Genomic DNA, 17,177 nt, shown 5'->3' with positions numbered 1-17,177 from the left:
CTCAAATAATGCACCAGATGAGACAAACGTAATACATTTAATTATGGATTTGGTTTTTAGGCTCTCATACAATAATGGCAGGCAAAGCGTATAGTAAACTATTCCAGAGGTTTGGGGACTGCTAACTCCAAAGCACACTTTGTGCAAGGAGACATCCTTGATTTAAAGGACTGCCTAGGACTGTTATCGCGCTCAAAGGGAATCTTAATAAAAGTCATAGAAAAAAATAAGCCCCCCAGCCTTTGAGTTTCAGTTTAATGCTAAATCTCCGTAATAATAGAACTCATCAAAGTGCAAGTTATCAAAGAAATCGAATTTGCATACCCATGTCGTGTTGCACTCGTTTTGGTATCCCAGTTATTGTTTTTCTCCTCCTCAACTTTCTTCTCCTTTGAAGAACCGACTGGGAATGGACAAGAGAGCAACGGGCACTTGCTTCACGGTCAAAGCCCACGCCTGAAAGATAAGAATTCAGTCCAAAAAATGAACAATTTCAATGAAAAGCTAATCGCTCGTTCGTGAGTTTGTTGTTCATCAGTAAACATGAAATGATGCCCGCTGGTGAGTGTATTACCTGTGACATTTATGGGGATAATGCAGGAGGAGACGCCGTGAGAATCCGAGTTTGCCTTCAGGTCTGATGATTCTGGATTTTCCTTGGACCTGTTTATCTGCTTGTCCTTGGTCAAGGAGGCCTCAGGCGATGAGACTTTGGCTCTCGTGTCCTCAGCAACCTCATCATCATCTTCTGCTGTTGAGGCAGCCTGCAAAAGTGCAAAAAAAAAAAATGCAGGGAACTTTTAGCACCCAATCGATAAATATATGTTTAAGTTGAACAGGTTAAAGGGGTTAGTTTAGATAAGTAGTCATGTTTCAGAGTCACTTGTTAGCTAGCACTACAGGATTACATGTTAAAGGGTAAATACAACGATTAGAATGGTAATGACAGCGTGGGGAGAATGGATGTATGACTGTTTGACTACAGATTTCAATACCTTTCTATTCCATGGAATGAAGGTACATCCTTCAATTGGATGTAGTGAGTAAAAGCACTCAAACTATTGAACAGGAACATAAAAGAAATGTCAAACACAAAAATGATCAAACATGATGCAGAATATACACAACTTAAAATTAACAACGTTTGGCATATCAAATGGTTAAGAAAAATGTGATACATTTTATAGCCTCTTTTCTGTAAAACAGGCAAAACAAAAAAAAAGCAAAACTGTGCATAGAAAAGTGTGGGGCAGGGAGGTCCACAAGATACAGCAGTGTTCAGTGTCCCTAGAGGCTATAGTACTTATTTTGCAATTGCCATGTAAACCCTGGCCCAATGAGTGTTTTTGATTTCTCAACAATATCCACAATTAGCCACAAAAAATAGCATAGTTTTTGTCTTGGCTGATCCTTCCCTACCTTTCTTTGGATTGACTGCGTGTCTGCTTCTCTCACTGGTCTCTCCTGTAACAGCAAAAACAAAACAACAATGACTGACTCACTTGCCTCACACATCTTAAATTGCAGGAGATTCTCTTACTTTTCTTTGTATAGTCTGGATCTCTGTCTCCCTCACTGTTCTCTCCTTGAAAATAGAGGAACAAGTCTTAATACATATACTTTTAATTGAACCAACATTAGTTAGACTTTAATCTTAACATTTACAAATTGGGCAGAGAAATGGTGAGTATTGCTTTACCTTCCTGGGTTGATAGTCCAACTCCCGCTCCCTCTCCGCTCTCTCTTGCTACAAGAATGAGGCATGTTACTTCGTCATTAGGGTGGCAGAAATGTAGTTTAGGTGACATTTTGTCCAACTCTACAACTGTCACAATAATCATTCTAATGCATGGGAAATGTAAAATTTTAAATATTTCTTACCGCTCGCGCCAGTCGACTTCTTTGCTGCCTACGAATGGTATGTGGTGATGGGAAGGTGGGAATAGGGGGTGCTACAGAAATTGAGATGGTCACTCTGTTCTTCTCCCGACCTGTGGACTGCTGGTTTTCATCTGACATAAAAATGAGAGCATGGTGACACAAAACCACATAAAACGAAGCACTAACACCAGACCATGAATAGTAGTCAACTTCAACCTCACCTCGATGTAAAGCTCGGAGAGTGAATTGAGCATTTCGATGCAACTCCTCCAGACATGGTGGTCTCGTACACGGATGAAACACATTGTGTTGCTTGTGCCACGAGGATTGATAGTGGACTGATATCTTGCTCTCTATATCCAGGTTTGAAACCGCTGAAAAGAAGAAGAGAATTTTAGTGCAACCCCTCTTTTCGCATGAGATGTCTTAAGTTCTGATATCTTTAAAAACTTTATAATATAACTTTATAATGTTATCAATACGCCAAACAACAATACTGCAATTACTTCTACTTCTTCTGATGCCATCACCTCTGTTGATATAACCACTATCTGACCATGGTCCCAGTCATCAGTCTTATATCACAGATACTGAAACAACAAATTCTAATAGGTGCAGTCCTTGTAATGACACTAACTCACGAATCAACATGCCTTCACAACTGCTTAGGCCACGACTGCTAATTAGTGGCAGTAACTGTCCTTAGTAAAGTAAGTTAAATTTAAGCACATGAGGGAACCTTGTTTCTGATGTACAGACACTATATGTGCCAAAAACCATCAGGACAAAACCTTGAGATTAATGATGAGGGAATACATTTATGCTACGAATTTATATTACACTCATCTTTTGTCCAAATAAAGACAAATTAGCCCACGATGAACACAAACACGACACGATGAAAATGTCAGAACATTTCCGGTACAGACCCAGGCATTAAACTTCCTCAAGCTAGGAGTTGTTAAGTATTTGGGTCAAGTGTCATGCCATGTCAGTAACTGCACTGTTATCATACTTCAAAGCTGTTACATAAGCAACTAGAACGTTAGACCATGTTTTCCTAAATGTTATAAAGGTCACAGTAGATATAGTAGATAAGGTGTTTATTGAGACTGTTTGTGACCAACACAATCTGTGCTGAATCCTAGAATAAAGGTAGCTTCTGAAGGCTGATCCAGGGATCAATAACGCAGAACCACAAATTCAATTCATTACTTGCTTAATCTGGTCTAAGTTTCCATCCAATAAAAAACTCTTTGTGCCACATTTACTATGTGCTACACGCTGTAATTTGAACTGTTCAAGGAGCGTTGCCTGAGAGGCCAGACCGATTTGCAACGTACAACGTATGCTAGTCAATATTAGTCAAGTAGTAACAAGACAAGACCACAGTAGTAGTCCACAGCTTAGTCGACTATGGAAGTACTGGTTCATGGCAGTGAACATCTCAGAGGAATTGTCTGTCTGAAATTGATGTAACCACATCCTCTTGACGACCAGACAGCTCACACCGTCGTCCACAGGTTGACAAGACCAAGGAAAGGAAGACTCTTCTATTTGAATAAAAAGGCTTTGCTTTTATGTAAACATAAATGTAGCACATTGCATCATTGATGGAATTGTCCATTTCAGCAACAATATATACTGTGTATCTAGCACCAGACAAACAGTTAATCCAACATTGTGATCCAACATTTGAACAGTACCTTTAGATTGCACCGAGACACAGCCAAGTCCCAAACAAGCCAAAGCCATGATCAGCAGCTGGTTGTGCCTGCTTGTTTTACTCGCCTAGATTGAGCTCTTTCTTGTTTCTGGTCATTTGTAATCTCTTACTCTCCATTCCATTGCAGAGCCAGAGTAGCATCAAAAGCAGATACAGCCCCTTCACCCCCTGTCTCCTTCCCAACATCCATCGCTGCAATCTCCTCCCATCAGCTGACCCGTCATAACCAAAACAATATATTCGATTTTCTTCCTCATTTGAAACACACACTCCATTTCAATCAAACATTTACTATCATGTTGCATCTTCAGCATCAACTGAACCATTTCCTTTCCTCTTACTAAAACTTAGCTTTGACAAAAGAATGCCGTTCCTGCATATCACCCCCATTTGGCAGTGTGAGATGGTAGAGTCTCTCCCCAGCCTGGCTGGTCTCTGACTGTAATCTCTTTATGATGCAGCGTATGGGGTGGGGTTGGGAGGGGTGCTCAGTCACTAAGTATTAATATACTAATCCACCACATGCTGAGAGTATGTATCACATGCTCAATCCATCTATGATCTGAAAGTCAGTGTGAGGTATACAACCTTAGCATTGATGAGAAATATGTCCATCTCATGATGAATTATAATTATAGAAGTACAACTTCATAATTCATCATCAAACTTCCTCCACAGAAGTCACAGCATAACCTTTACTGTATTGGAATTTAAAAGGCTAGTTCCCCAAATGTATAAAAGTATACCAGCCAGACACTGGGACAGTGAAAGTGTGTGAGCACCCTGCCTGGTAATCTGTTGTAATCTGCAGCTCTGGTAGTTCACTGATTTTGGAGTAGCGCTTGCCATGTTTGCAGCCCCTCAGGAGCTTTGAAGCCCCTGCAGTGGAAAGCAAAGGCACAGACCTTTTGAGAGCGCAACACTCATCCCATGCTTTGCTTTTATGGTGAGATATCAAGGACCTTCACAGTATGATGAGATTGTCGGTCAGTGAGGTCTTTTATGGTCTAACCAGTACTGATGTGGTGTCACATTGTCAGTCACTCACTTTGCAGTGTTTTTGGACAGTTGGCTGACTGGGGAAAGAGACTGGTTACAGTTTCAGAAGTGCCTATTCTGGTAAAGGACAAATAAACTCAGAAAACTTGGCTTGAGCATCATACCTGTTTTGTTTGGTGCCTGTGTTGCTTTTGGCAAAACCCCATTCTTCATTTCTATCACCAAATTTATGTTTTTCATTCCTGCCTTCTTTTTCCACAAATGATCTGTCATGTTGCCATACTATTTTTCAATTCAGATGATTCATAAGTCATCCAAATACTAACAAAATAACTTTACAGGTTCATTTGTGATATATTTGGTTTCCAATACAGAACTACTTCACAGTGACAAATATTGGCTGACTCAGTCAATAAATGGATTTGCACTGGTGGTTGTAATCCCCTAATAAGAAACCTTTGGAGTCCCAGACATTAACTCCTCTGACCTTAATGCATACTTGCATTTTCAAATATCAATAGTACATTTTCCCTGTTAAAGTATCCCACATCACAAGGCGACGAGAATAAAACAAATCATAGGAGAGCGAGCGAGCGAGCTTCCCACTGTCCGGCAGAGCACCTGCACTATTGTTCTAACACCCTCTTTAAACGCCCGGCTGATCTCCACAACATTCATTTGGCTTGTGCGTCACCATGATTACACACTCATTGATATTCCAGTTTGTGGCATGTCTGCATTTGCGAGCAGTGACAGGTGGCCAACAGTCCAGCCAAAAGTCTTATTTTTAGAGCTGTTGATGTCATGTTAGATTAAAAACAACAACCTGGATATCGACCAAAACACACCTGTGTGTAAAATGTTCATATGAGTAATTTTCTTCTTTGCTGCACAAGAAACAAGTCCATTCAGGGAATGATTTTGTTCCACTATGTTATTACCGCCCTCATCAATGGCAGTAGACAAGATACACTTCACTTGAAGTGTAGACAGTTATAAACGATGGAGATGTACATATATCTGGTTAATTTTTGTAACCATTTGCCAAAGATATACATCCTGCAAACTCAAATATTCCCAAAATGGTCTAAATATTTAATTTAAGAGAAATACTCAATAAAAAGTGCCAAATCTCAATATTTAGTGTGTGCGCGCCTGTGTGTGTGTGTGTGTGCGGAGATAAGAGAAAACGAAGGAGACACAGACGCTGAGAGTTTGGGGATGCTTAAAACATGTAGCTGGAATGGCACGAGACAAGCCATCGCCCATGTTATTTTTAACTGCGTGTCTCCATGGAAACCGGCACATATGCAGCAAGGGGGTGATCTCCTGCTGTGTGTTTGATGGGGGAAAATCCGTGTGTTTTGTTGTGTGCGTATGTGTGTGTACATATAGCTCTGAGTAACATGACACGTTTGTGTGTGTGCTGTGCATTTAGTGTGTGATGAAAGGGAAGAATGGGCGAGTTAAGGATATCAAAGTCTTGCTGCACTTGTCAATTGTAGAACCACAACCTCAAAAGACCTATGGTGTTCCAAATTCTCATTGTGTTTGTGACAAACACAATCTGTGTTGAATCCTAGACCCGAGAAAGAAATCATGACAAAATTATATCCTTTTTTCAGTCAAGTGAAACCTCGGCAACAACTTGAGTATAAGATCGATGGGTCGACAAACCTTTTCTGACTTAGTTCCTTTTGTTTTTATCACGTTTTTGTCCATAAATATACCATGTGACAGTTAGAAAGTGAACGTAGTCGTTTCTATGGAAACAACTTAAAGATTAAAGCTGCAAAGAGTGAGAGCAGTGCCAGAGTGATTCCCATAATGCTTTGTGCCTGAGAATCTCTCAGATAGAAAATATGAGAGATGGAGTGGACATATTGACAGACGAGGGAGTCTGTACTTGTGTGTCTGTGTGTTCTCTAGTGTAACAAATCTCTGCTCTGTTATGACACATGACTGAAGCAAGTTTACGCCAGTACACCGTAACATGTATTACTACAGCAGCCATGATTCATTCCATTATAGACATGATACAACACCAATACTTAGGATTTAGGACTTAGGTTAGGATTTCTGATCACCATGTGAGATGATTCTCGAGAACGCATGTAGAATTTGTAGGGAAGTCTCTTATGAACTGACTTGTGTCACTGAAGACACAAACCATCCAAATCGTACTCATGCTTCTGGTCGATGAATAATTTTTATTTCAATGCGATTAGATTTCAAAAACGTTAACAGAAAGAATCATTAGAAAAAGAAAAGAAGCGAAGACAAAAAATACTCCACACTCAGATACCTTTTTAAAATCGAATCTCTCACTCCGAAAATATGTCCCCTGCTTTTTGCTGCAAGTGTCATTTTGATTTTGATGGCACTTTCCAATGCACAAAATCAGAATCTGACAATTAAGCACCACAAATATTACTTTTATTCATTTTACTACAGAGAAAAATGTGTGTCAATAAGAAAGCTTTTAACCCTTTTCATTACATGTTGATCTGCAGCCTAAACACATTCCGCCAGTGGACACCAGGCAAAAGAAAGTTTTTTTTTTTGTTTTTTTTTTACCCGGAAGCCCCCCTGGTGTATAGAGTCCATTCAGTTGATTCAGCTGTTTCCTATAGGTTTGATAGGTTTGGGCCTCAGAGGGTTTGTCAGAGAGCTGAGCTTGATTATTTCTACATTCACCATAGAAGGTCTGTAGTCTTCATGGTTCTGTATGTCTGCGATGAAGTGACAACATGACCAAGATCCAACAGCACAAGGTGAGCTGGAAATTGCACCTGTTGTGTTTAACCAAGGTTAAATAAATGTACATGATTACATTTCCCACAAATGTAAGTGAGAATGAATGTGCCCTTTGTTTCAGAGTCTCTTTGTGCCACTATGGTGTTAATCACCATCTCTCTCACTCAGCCTCTTATCTATTCTATTTCTATCCAATCAACTATTTACATTGCTTCCTCTTTTGGATATAATGTATGTGCCTCCTCCCCATTTTCTCCCCTTTTCTCTGCCGCCCCCATCCTCTCCCCTTGGGTGAAGCCAGTTCTGTTGTCAGGCTGGGGCTTAAAGCAGCCAATCACGTAGCACTATGCTGCGAAGCTCTGGGGTGATGTTAGGCAGTTTCATGCTCATACGATGAGCTTTGCCAAATGTAGGTCATGCTTCTCCCCTCTCACTTCCCCCCGTTTCACTATCTCCTTCTCTCACTTTTGCAAGACACACGCCTACAAAACCTCTTCACCCCTTCCACAAAAATGTAAATATAAAACAGCTTATCTGAGGCGAGTGATGAACTTGCACACATAGACTAGACACATGCAGCATAGAAGCCCACACTTTAGTATCTGCTCCTACTCATGCTCTATCATGGGGCGTGGCGACACTGTGCTTAGGTGTTTAATAGCAAGGGGATTTGTGTTTACTGCACATCCCATCGTGAGGTGGGGGATCCTATTAATAGACATGATATCAACAGATGAATATATATTTAGAGACCATTCGCTGAAAAACAAGACGGGGCTGCGTTGTGGTGAATTCTTATTGAACTGTTCACATCTGTGTTGCAGCAACACAGGCAGGATTAGCAGCCATAGCAGCCCTAAGATAAAATATAAACACATGAATTGGACTATGAAATACTGTCAATAATAATTGTCAATAAACACAGGTCTGCAGTTAACTACTGTCATCAACTAACCTTTTTTATTTTTTGTCATTATTCTAACATTTGCCTAGTTATGGTTCCAGCTGAAGGGTCACATTTACACCATACTATGTTGTAACTCTGAATTTATTTACTTCCTGTATGTATCCCTACAGGATTTGCTAAAAGCAAAATAGTAAAATAAAATGTATGTGAGATGTTTTTAACAAGTAATTGTTTAACAAAAAGGTGTCCACAGTTTCCTGCCTTCTGAGCTACTTTTAAAAGGGAAACACTTTGCATTCTTTGTTTTTCAATGCTTGTGTATGAAAATGTACGTCTGTGGCAAACATTGAAACACCAAGCCATCCTAGCTTGCAGTTTATGTACTCAACCTAAGCAACAGAGGAAGATGCTGACTATGGTAGAGACCGTCAGCCTCTTTGACATAAGGATTTTCCAACTATTAAAGCATAAAATAATGAACTAAATGTATGGCTTTTCACTTTGTGGAACAACAGAGTTACAAGTGGTAAATACCAAAGTATTCATACTGACAGCTCACTATTGAATATCTTCGATGACTTGCTTGTGTCTTCCCATGTCTCGTGATCTACCTGAAGAAATCTACTTGTAGATCTGTGGACACCTCAGGTGTAATGCATCCTTTATGTATTTTAAATATGGCACTGTCAAGGACTGTACTTACGATTTGGTTGTAATTGTTTTTTGATTCTATCCAATCCAATACTCATTGGCTCTACTGAAAAGAGAGTATTCTGATTATAATAAAAGTAATATAGGAAAAGAAATATATCATGAATAACAACCAAAACTAAAAGACATCCTTGTAAATGAATGCCTTCTCTTTGATCTGTGAAAGTGGATGTGTAGAATAGGACGGAATGGAGAAATGATTCAACAATAGAGATTTGTTTATTAACAAAATAATGTAGAAAACAGTGGTTTATTATGAATGAATCTGTTACATGTATGCCCATTCTTTTATTCTTCACAGAGGACACCTTGTCTCTTGCTGACATTATTTTCCTCCGCATCCCAAATTGCTCATTGTTTGGCATTATGACATGAGTTACTGACAGATATCCAGCCTTCACACACACACGCTCACAAACACACGCTTCTCCAGAGAGAGAATCATTTCTACATCCCTGGGTTGCCGCGACTAGGTTGACCTATTTTTGTCCAGACCTCTCTTCCCTTTCTCTCATCTCTCTCTCTCTCTTTCTCTCTCTCGCTCGTTCCAGCCCCATAATTCACCCCTGCTTAATAATTCACAACAGCTTTATAAGTCACTGCACTAAACAACAGTCTCAGGAAAGCAACGACTTTAAAATAGAACAATGGGCCACTTGAGTTAAATACCAGGTGCACAAATGTTATCCACAGGATGGACTATTCAGCCTGGTGGACAATGACACTGTTGCTGTTGCAGGGTGTTATTGTTAAACCACACATTATTTGCTAGTCTTTGCACAGACTCATTCAGCCTAATATGATTGGATGGCCAGATTGGGCAGCAACCAATAAGGGCACCAGGAGGCAGCAGGCACACAGAGTTCTCTGACTGATGCTGGGCACACCCTGGAGCTCTGCCTGTGTAAGCTCGAGCCAACGCAGAGAAATAAGGTGGACGCTTCATATATAGGGTACACAACGTAGCCCTTCATATGTCCTAGCTTTCCACCATGTCATCAGCTCATTCTGTATTTTACTGGTGAAAAGATGGAAAGAATACTGAAACATTTTTGACACACACTTGTATAATTTGGTCCATAGATGAATTACTGAAGAGGAAGAGCTTCCCTTTTATCTCAGTATTATTTACAATTATAATAACCGTTTTTGTTCTTCAATTACATGGGTCAAACAGCATGAAGGTAACCACACGGAAGCTGATAACTGCATAGAAGTAGTTCGTGGAAAACTTGAATGAGGTTTCTTAGTGTTAAGTCCACTTCCGAATCCGAATCTATACATTTGTGCGTGTTTTCTCAAAGTAATTCAGAAAATGTATTTCCATAAATGGTCATATACAGGTTATTTCCAGTATAAAAGTTATTGTTTGTTATCAATGCAATATTTTCGTCTAATGAGAGAGAGCGAGAGAGAGTGTGTGTGTGTATGTGTGTGTGATGTTGCAGTCTGATCAATGTGACAGTGAGCGTGAGTATCCTTGAAGAACCGTGGACGTATTGCTCTTGTACACACATGTACTGACTCCAGCAGTCCCTGAAACAAATTGTCTTGCTATCATCTTCCCCCCATTGTCTCATGTCGCCACGACTCCTCTTCGCACAGATTCCACAACTTTAGCTTGAAAGCCAGCAAACTGCCAAGACACACACTGAACCTCATCAGATGGTAAACAAACAGGAGTGTCCTCATAAGAATATGTGTTCAGTGCTCCCCCAGGCACACCAGTCAACTGGAAAGAATAAACAATTATTTTTGGAATAAAAAGAGAATGACTAAAATCTGTCTGACTAAAACTAGACTTAAATATTGCGACTTATAGTCGTCTAAAAAGGTTGAATAACTGAATGTGACTAAGACTAAGAGGTAACTTGTAAGTGACAGAAAACAAAATTGGGTGACAAAATGAACACTGGACTCTACAACCGCTGATGAACCGTCCACACGGCTTTTTTCACACTTCTGTAACTATATTCACACTTGACCTTGTGGACCTGAAATTCATGCATCGTCCCAGGCTACTCTCTCATGTCCCTGTTGATTCACAGTAGTTCAGTGTTGTCTCTTCGTAAAAGCCCAACAACATAAACATCAGCGTCTCTTAAATGCAATCAATTTATTATGCTATTGTTAGTCCAAAAGCTTCATGTGAGCATGTGCTGGCATAGCATATGTTCGACATTGTTTTAGATTATTAGCAGGCCCACAGAAACGGCAGGAAAGGCTCCTTCCTCCTTCCCTACCTAACACTTTTTTGACACCGACTCAGAAAATGTTCAGATAAGAAAATGTGCAGGTCCGTGTGGATGTAGCCTCAGTTAGCAGAGTGCGGCTATCCGCTATCAGTATTAGCGTTATGGAGTCAACAACAACAGTCCATTGTATACATTTGCCTCGTTCTTGGTTTATTCGAGTTTGAAAATAAAGGTTTGCGGCAAATTTTAAACTTGTGTTTTTTATTGACTGCACCATTGTGCGTGTTTCAGAGCTCATCTATGATTCCCGAATGAGTCATAAGCTAGGGGGCACTGTGTCAAACTATGCTAACAAGAAGGGCTAAACTAACACAAGCAGCATGGCAGTTTTACAAGTGGTTTGAAGCCATGAATGTCAGTTTTGTGGGAGGATGTTTTGTTTGTTTGTTGTGTTTTACATTTAAACGCCCAGCCCTACTTAAAAATATGGTGAACATTCGGCCCCATAATCTGAATTACTTCCAGGCTTTTATGAACTCTTTGGCAAAGGATAAATGATAAATTCCCCAAATGTTTAAATAAAGTTATGGACAGATCACAGCATGCTGTAATAACTCAGAGGCCCTGTAGGAGCCTACTGGACCAAAAGAATGGGCAATTTATATCATGAAAGTGCACATATAGCAATTGTATCAGCTGAAATATCCATCTAGTCATTTTGTTGGGTTGAGTCATGTGAGGGCTTGTGCCAATTGTACCTACTTTAGGTGACCATTCAAACTCAAACTCATACCAGCGCAAAGTTAAGGCAGTTAATTATCAATTAAATCCTTTTGTGTCCTTGTGGAATTGAAGTGAAATAGTAGCATATTGTATATAATTGTGATACGGCAAACTAAAATCCAAACATTGAACAGGCCCTTTCATTTCATTTCATTCCAACAAGAACACTTGGTCTGCTGAAGTTGTGGCAAAAAAAATGTAAAAAATACAATTAACGCTGAGTAACGCTAACGTTACTAGAAAATTTGTTAAGTTGACATGAGGAGACTGTTTCCAAGCTTTTAATCTTAATCCAACTGCCAGCCCTACTTCTGCCACAGAAGGACAACATAACAAGATTTTCTCTCCGGTGTATCTCTTTAATAGGAAGCTAAACACGGTATTTGTTACACAAATCTGTCCAGAGGCTTTAAAAGTGCAGCTGTGGCTTCATCACATAAACTGCATCAGAACACAGAGCGGTGTAAAACCCCATGTGGACAAACCATGCATTCTACTGACAGAAAAACTAATTATTAATTTGATATTGTGATGGTTTATTTGTTTTTCGTTCCGTTTTAAACACAGTTTGTTGCCGGCAATGTTGCAAATTGACATATCCAGAATTTGTATTTGTTTGTATAATGCAACCACGCCTTTTGAAATACGAAAAAAAATGAATGATAATGTTTGAGATTGCATCAAATTTCCACCACAGTTTTGTACAGAATGTAGATGCAAATGACTAAACACGATAATGAACACAATATCTCTGTATGTATCTTAACCTAGTTTAACAAAAAGTGTAACACCAATGGTGGTAAACTTAATGAGCTCCAGCTATATAAGGAAAAAAGAAAGGCCTTCGGCTAACATCTAATGGCATAATCACCACTTTGTTTTAAGTCTTCAGACTTGAAAGCAATAATCTTCTTACGTGACTTAAACTGTGACATTAATGGCCGTGTGCTAAGTTTGCATCTTGATTGGATCTTTCTGCACCAACAGGCCTTTCCCAGAACTCTGTAGCCAGTGTTTAAGGTGTCTGACAAAAAAAAAAATCAAGAGACTTTGTGTATAGTTGCAAATCCTGCGGCCATAACAGAGTCTATGGTGAATGCAATTCCCCACATTTAGTGCTGCTCTCCTGCTCTTTCCCCACCAGAAGATTTTGTACATACATAAGCTGCACTAGTCTTAAGGCCGCAGGTGCAGTGGTGTAGTCTACACCGTAGAAAGGTCTGTGATTTCCATGCAAAGGCTTAAAAATGACACTCAAAGAAAAAAAAAAAGTCTGCAAGGCTGAGTGTGCATGACATTAAAGCACTCAATCCGCTGTTTTTGTCTAATGTAAATAAAACATTTCATTGTCTTGTGTGACAACACTCAATATCTAGACAGCATGAAACTCACTTGTAGGTAAAAATCCATTTATAAGCTGCCTCATTGCTTGAAAGAGCATGAGAAAAAAGTAGCGGTTGGTAGTCCACAAATCCCAGCAGTGTACTTTTCTTGGTGCCTTTTGGTGATTGTGAAAATATGAATTCAAGAAGGCAACTCTCGGCTGGTGTTTTTTGTGTACCTTTACTGCTCACTCCTTATTCCGAATTCTTTCCATACATTTGCGCTGGCATTTTAACATTACATAATTAATATTGTAACTGTAGATCCACCAGTTCCTGTCATGCCACTTGTCTGACGTCACTTAAAGTTACTTTCCATCTGACTGTGGTTCTGTGCCAGAATGCAGAAGAGAGAAAAGAAAATGGACTCAAATCAATGAGGAGTTTGTATGATAGTAACACAATCGGATATATTTTCTTTTAGGGTGGGCATCTCCCTTTGTGATGGATGGGCAGTTCAGTCATTTGCTAGAGATTCAAAGTAGAGCCACAGCTTTACTGTTGTGGTCTTTCCCACAAGTTTATGTGAAAGGCAGTGAACGTCTTAATATGCGCCAACAATTTTGTCATAGGTTCTGAAAAGACGTGCATGTTGTAATTTGGTTGTAATTTGCGCATAAATTCCAGCCGTGTTGCATAATCACCCAAACCTGAAAACATCAATGAAGACATCTGCTGGTGTAATGTGATGAATATTAGATTATGCGAGGTGACGCAGTGGAGCTGTGAGAGATGAGGAAGGAGACATCAGCTGTTAGATATTAACAGACGAAGAACAGATGAAGTGGAAAATAATGGGGCTTTTCTATTGAACATGTTATTAATCTGCTTGTATCTCATCTAGGGACTTGGCCTCTCGAGAACTATCTCTCACACACTTCTGTGAGTCATGCAAGGCCATCGAATGTAATGTAATCTAATCGTTGCTATCTATGATTGTCTTTCTCGTGACATTATTTAATTGTCTGCTGAAGACAATTGGGCTCCTGTTTTTGTTTACTACCTGACATAACTCTCCATGTGAAAAGCAGCGTCTGTCATCTCAATGCAAAGCATATTCTTCAACCACTAGCCATCTCTCTGCGAAACAGCTGAGCCGTCTAACAAACCTGTACACAAAACAAACAGCAGTAAGTTTGGAAATAAATGAATAAAAAGTATGAGTGTGATTCTATTAAAAAATTAATCTAGTTAATTAGAGAATTTGTGATTAATTAATCTAAATTAATCGCAGTTTAATGGTAAAAGAATATTTGACACAAGAAGCAGATTTTTCAATTTGAATGAATTTGGTATATTAGTGAATCAAATGATGGACCCATACGTATATTTAAACTACAAAATATTTATTTTGCATCAGTTTGACAATAGCACAATAAATCATGATGGTGGCTATATTCAAGTTTTATATCACCTTATTTAAACTAAAGCTCTTTTGAATTTTAATTTTATGATATTGAATAAAATTATACATATATGTATATATATATAATTATTATTGTTTTTCAATATATATATTATATATTTAAATATATATATATATTTTAAATATATAATTTTATTTATTTATTTTTTTTCCATGGTCTCTCTGCACATTAATTTTAGTCAGAATTATTGCTTTATTTCAGGCTTTCCTTTGCTCCATGCAGCAGCAGCTGTTGTTGCCTCCAGCATTGAGCCAACACACGCCTGGTCTGTCTTTATGAGGTGAGTTACTCCAACCAAAGAGCAGCATCTTACAGCTAGTATAAACACCTATAAGAACATTCAAATATATTTGTTCAGTATTCAGAACATCAATAGAGGAACTGCACCATCATGCACACACACGATGCTGACAAAGACAACCACTACACAAACGCATGCCTTCATGGCCTTGTGTGTTAATGCAAAGTCCAAGGTAAATGTAAAGTAAATCTAACCATCTAATTCATATGCTGAATTGAGTGATTGATTTCAAAGGTTCAGCTGACCCTCTCCCCATGAAGGATGCCATGTGTTCTGCGTTCCACAAAGCTCCCAAAAGCCAATTAAGCAGTCTCTTCTGGCCGACTTACTAAGATCCTTACAAAGACAATCTGTTTATTTATTTCTCTCTGGAGCAGCTCAGTACGCAACTGAAGCGGGGGTTAACCTCTGCTAAGCCATCTCTTACTCCGTGATTGTTGCTGATTGTTTTCAAACTCCAACCAGCTTTTTTGCTCTGCACCAACCTCTCACTACTTAACATTTAATAATAGAGCAACCTCACAACTTTAAATTAATGTAAGACCTACTAGTTTTTTGGGTTTTTTTTTTCATCCTCTTTTGCTGAATTTTCTGATGTTCTGAAGCTGTCTTCTCAGCATTTTTCTTTTCATATCGCTATTCGTTTGAACCAAGCTCCCGACTATTTTAAAAATGTCCAGCTGTGAGACTATGTGGTGTGTGTGTGGTTACATTCTCCTCATTCAGCAGATCTGATGCATTTACCTGCGCCACGACACAATTTATTAGTTTCACAGAGCAAACTAAACTCTTAGTTATGTTAGTCACTGTTATTTAATCAGAGCAATAGATCTGGATCGATAGTGAAACCGTGAAAGCAGCCACAGAGACGACTAACAGATGAAAGTGTTCCTTCACTTATCTCGAGGTGAACAACCACTGATAGTATCATGTGTTTTCTGCCATGACCTGCGTGTTATGACCATGGCTAAGAAGGCGAAACTGCAGGTTGATGAATAGCCCCTCCTCATTGCTGTAAGGCAAACTCAACCTTTGGTCTGAGTTTGTTTCACTCATGTGTTTAGCTATTTGTGTTTCCGATTGAATATGTTCAAAAACTGCTTTTTGTATCTCATATCTCTCTTTGGTATTGCTCTTATTTGCTCAAGACTAGCAAAAGCAATGAAGAGTCAAAAATCGTTTGTAAGTTGAAAACATTTTGTTTGTTGTTCAATGTGGTAAATTAATATCTTGTGGGGTTCATCTTATAGTAGGTCTATCTCGAAGTGGGGTTTGTATGTAGTACTATTATATTACTTGCCAACACCCCATGGAGGTACATGTATTATGTATTATATGTGTAAATATAAAGCTGCTGTACTGAGTCTCAATGTAATGCAGAACAGAAGAGCAGTCTCCAATATTATTATTTTGTTGTTGATATTGTTATTACTCAGTAGTGATCCAACAAGCCCAAGCAAAATTACAAATATGAAAAATCCATGAGACTGACACCAGAGAAACTATCTTCTGAAATATGGCAGGCAAGCCGTCCATCCAGCCAGCCGCTGTGATGTACAGACCACGACCCTGGACATGCATGTTTTATTGCAGCCTGCACCAGCAACACAGACAGGGCACTTAAAGTAGAATTTCCAATGACCACAAAAGAAACTGAAAGAAGGAGCTCGCTCAGCTGGTTCAGTGCAATGATTCCTGTAACTCAGTGTTTACCTCTTGGTAGAGGAAGGTAATGAATGCCAAATCTCTTCCTTCATCTAGAGAACCTTTACCATAATAAAAGAGATTTTTTTTAAATGATAATGTACATGTTTGCATGTTCTTCCTGTGCCTGCACGTGTTTTCTCAATGTACTCCGGTTTCCACAGCTCAAAGACATGCTCACTAGGTTTGGACACTCTAAGATTGTGTGTGTGTGTGTCCAGGGTGTATTCCAGCCTCTCGCCCAGTGACCGCTGGGATAGGCTCCAGCACTCCCCACCACCCTGATCAGGACTATGAGCTGGGATGTTAACGGATGCATATATATATGATAATGTACATAAATGATCAAAAATGAAGGTACCATTAGAAGATTCCACAGAAAAAAACTATCTAATTTAAAAAAG

At 39.2% G+C, this 17,177-nt stretch overlaps 2 protein-coding genes across 5 annotated transcripts in view; one reads left to right on the top strand and one right to left on the bottom strand.

Annotated features, from left to right (window-relative positions):
- Positions 1 to 17,177, top strand: part of ace2 (angiotensin I converting enzyme 2) — a 48,158-nt gene that overhangs the window by 12,410 nt on the left and 18,571 nt on the right. The window lies entirely within an intron of this gene.
- Positions 1 to 17,177, bottom strand: part of nhsb (Nance-Horan syndrome b (congenital cataracts and dental anomalies)) — a 34,835-nt gene that overhangs the window by 8,941 nt on the left and 8,717 nt on the right. For 2 of the 4 annotated variants that reach the window (XM_053864403.1, XM_053864405.1), the window contains exons 2-9: positions 2,103 to 2,255; positions 1,882 to 2,012; positions 1,700 to 1,747; positions 1,541 to 1,585; positions 1,420 to 1,464; positions 996 to 1,058; positions 575 to 764; positions 325 to 456 (exon numbers count right to left, since the gene is read on the bottom strand). In XM_053864403.1, coding sequence (XP_053720378.1) covers positions 325 to 456; positions 575 to 764; positions 996 to 1,058; positions 1,420 to 1,464; positions 1,541 to 1,585; positions 1,700 to 1,747; positions 1,882 to 2,012; positions 2,103 to 2,255 — 807 coding nt within the window. Of the gene's footprint in view, positions 1 to 324; positions 457 to 574; positions 765 to 995; positions 1,059 to 1,419; positions 1,465 to 1,540; positions 1,586 to 1,699; positions 1,748 to 1,881; positions 2,013 to 2,102; positions 2,256 to 3,587; positions 4,167 to 17,177 lie in introns of those variants that run through there. The other 2 variants (XM_053864406.1, XM_053864404.1) reach the window with 2 other exon arrangements.

This window comes from Synchiropus splendidus, chromosome 5 (assembly GCF_027744825.2).
Source record: "Synchiropus splendidus isolate RoL2022-P1 chromosome 5, RoL_Sspl_1.0, whole genome shotgun sequence".
Taxonomy (NCBI): Eukaryota; Metazoa; Chordata; class Actinopteri; order Syngnathiformes; family Callionymidae; genus Synchiropus; species Synchiropus splendidus.
The sequence above is the reverse complement of the archived record's forward strand: the minus strand, read 5'-3'. Positions and strand labels throughout refer to the sequence as shown.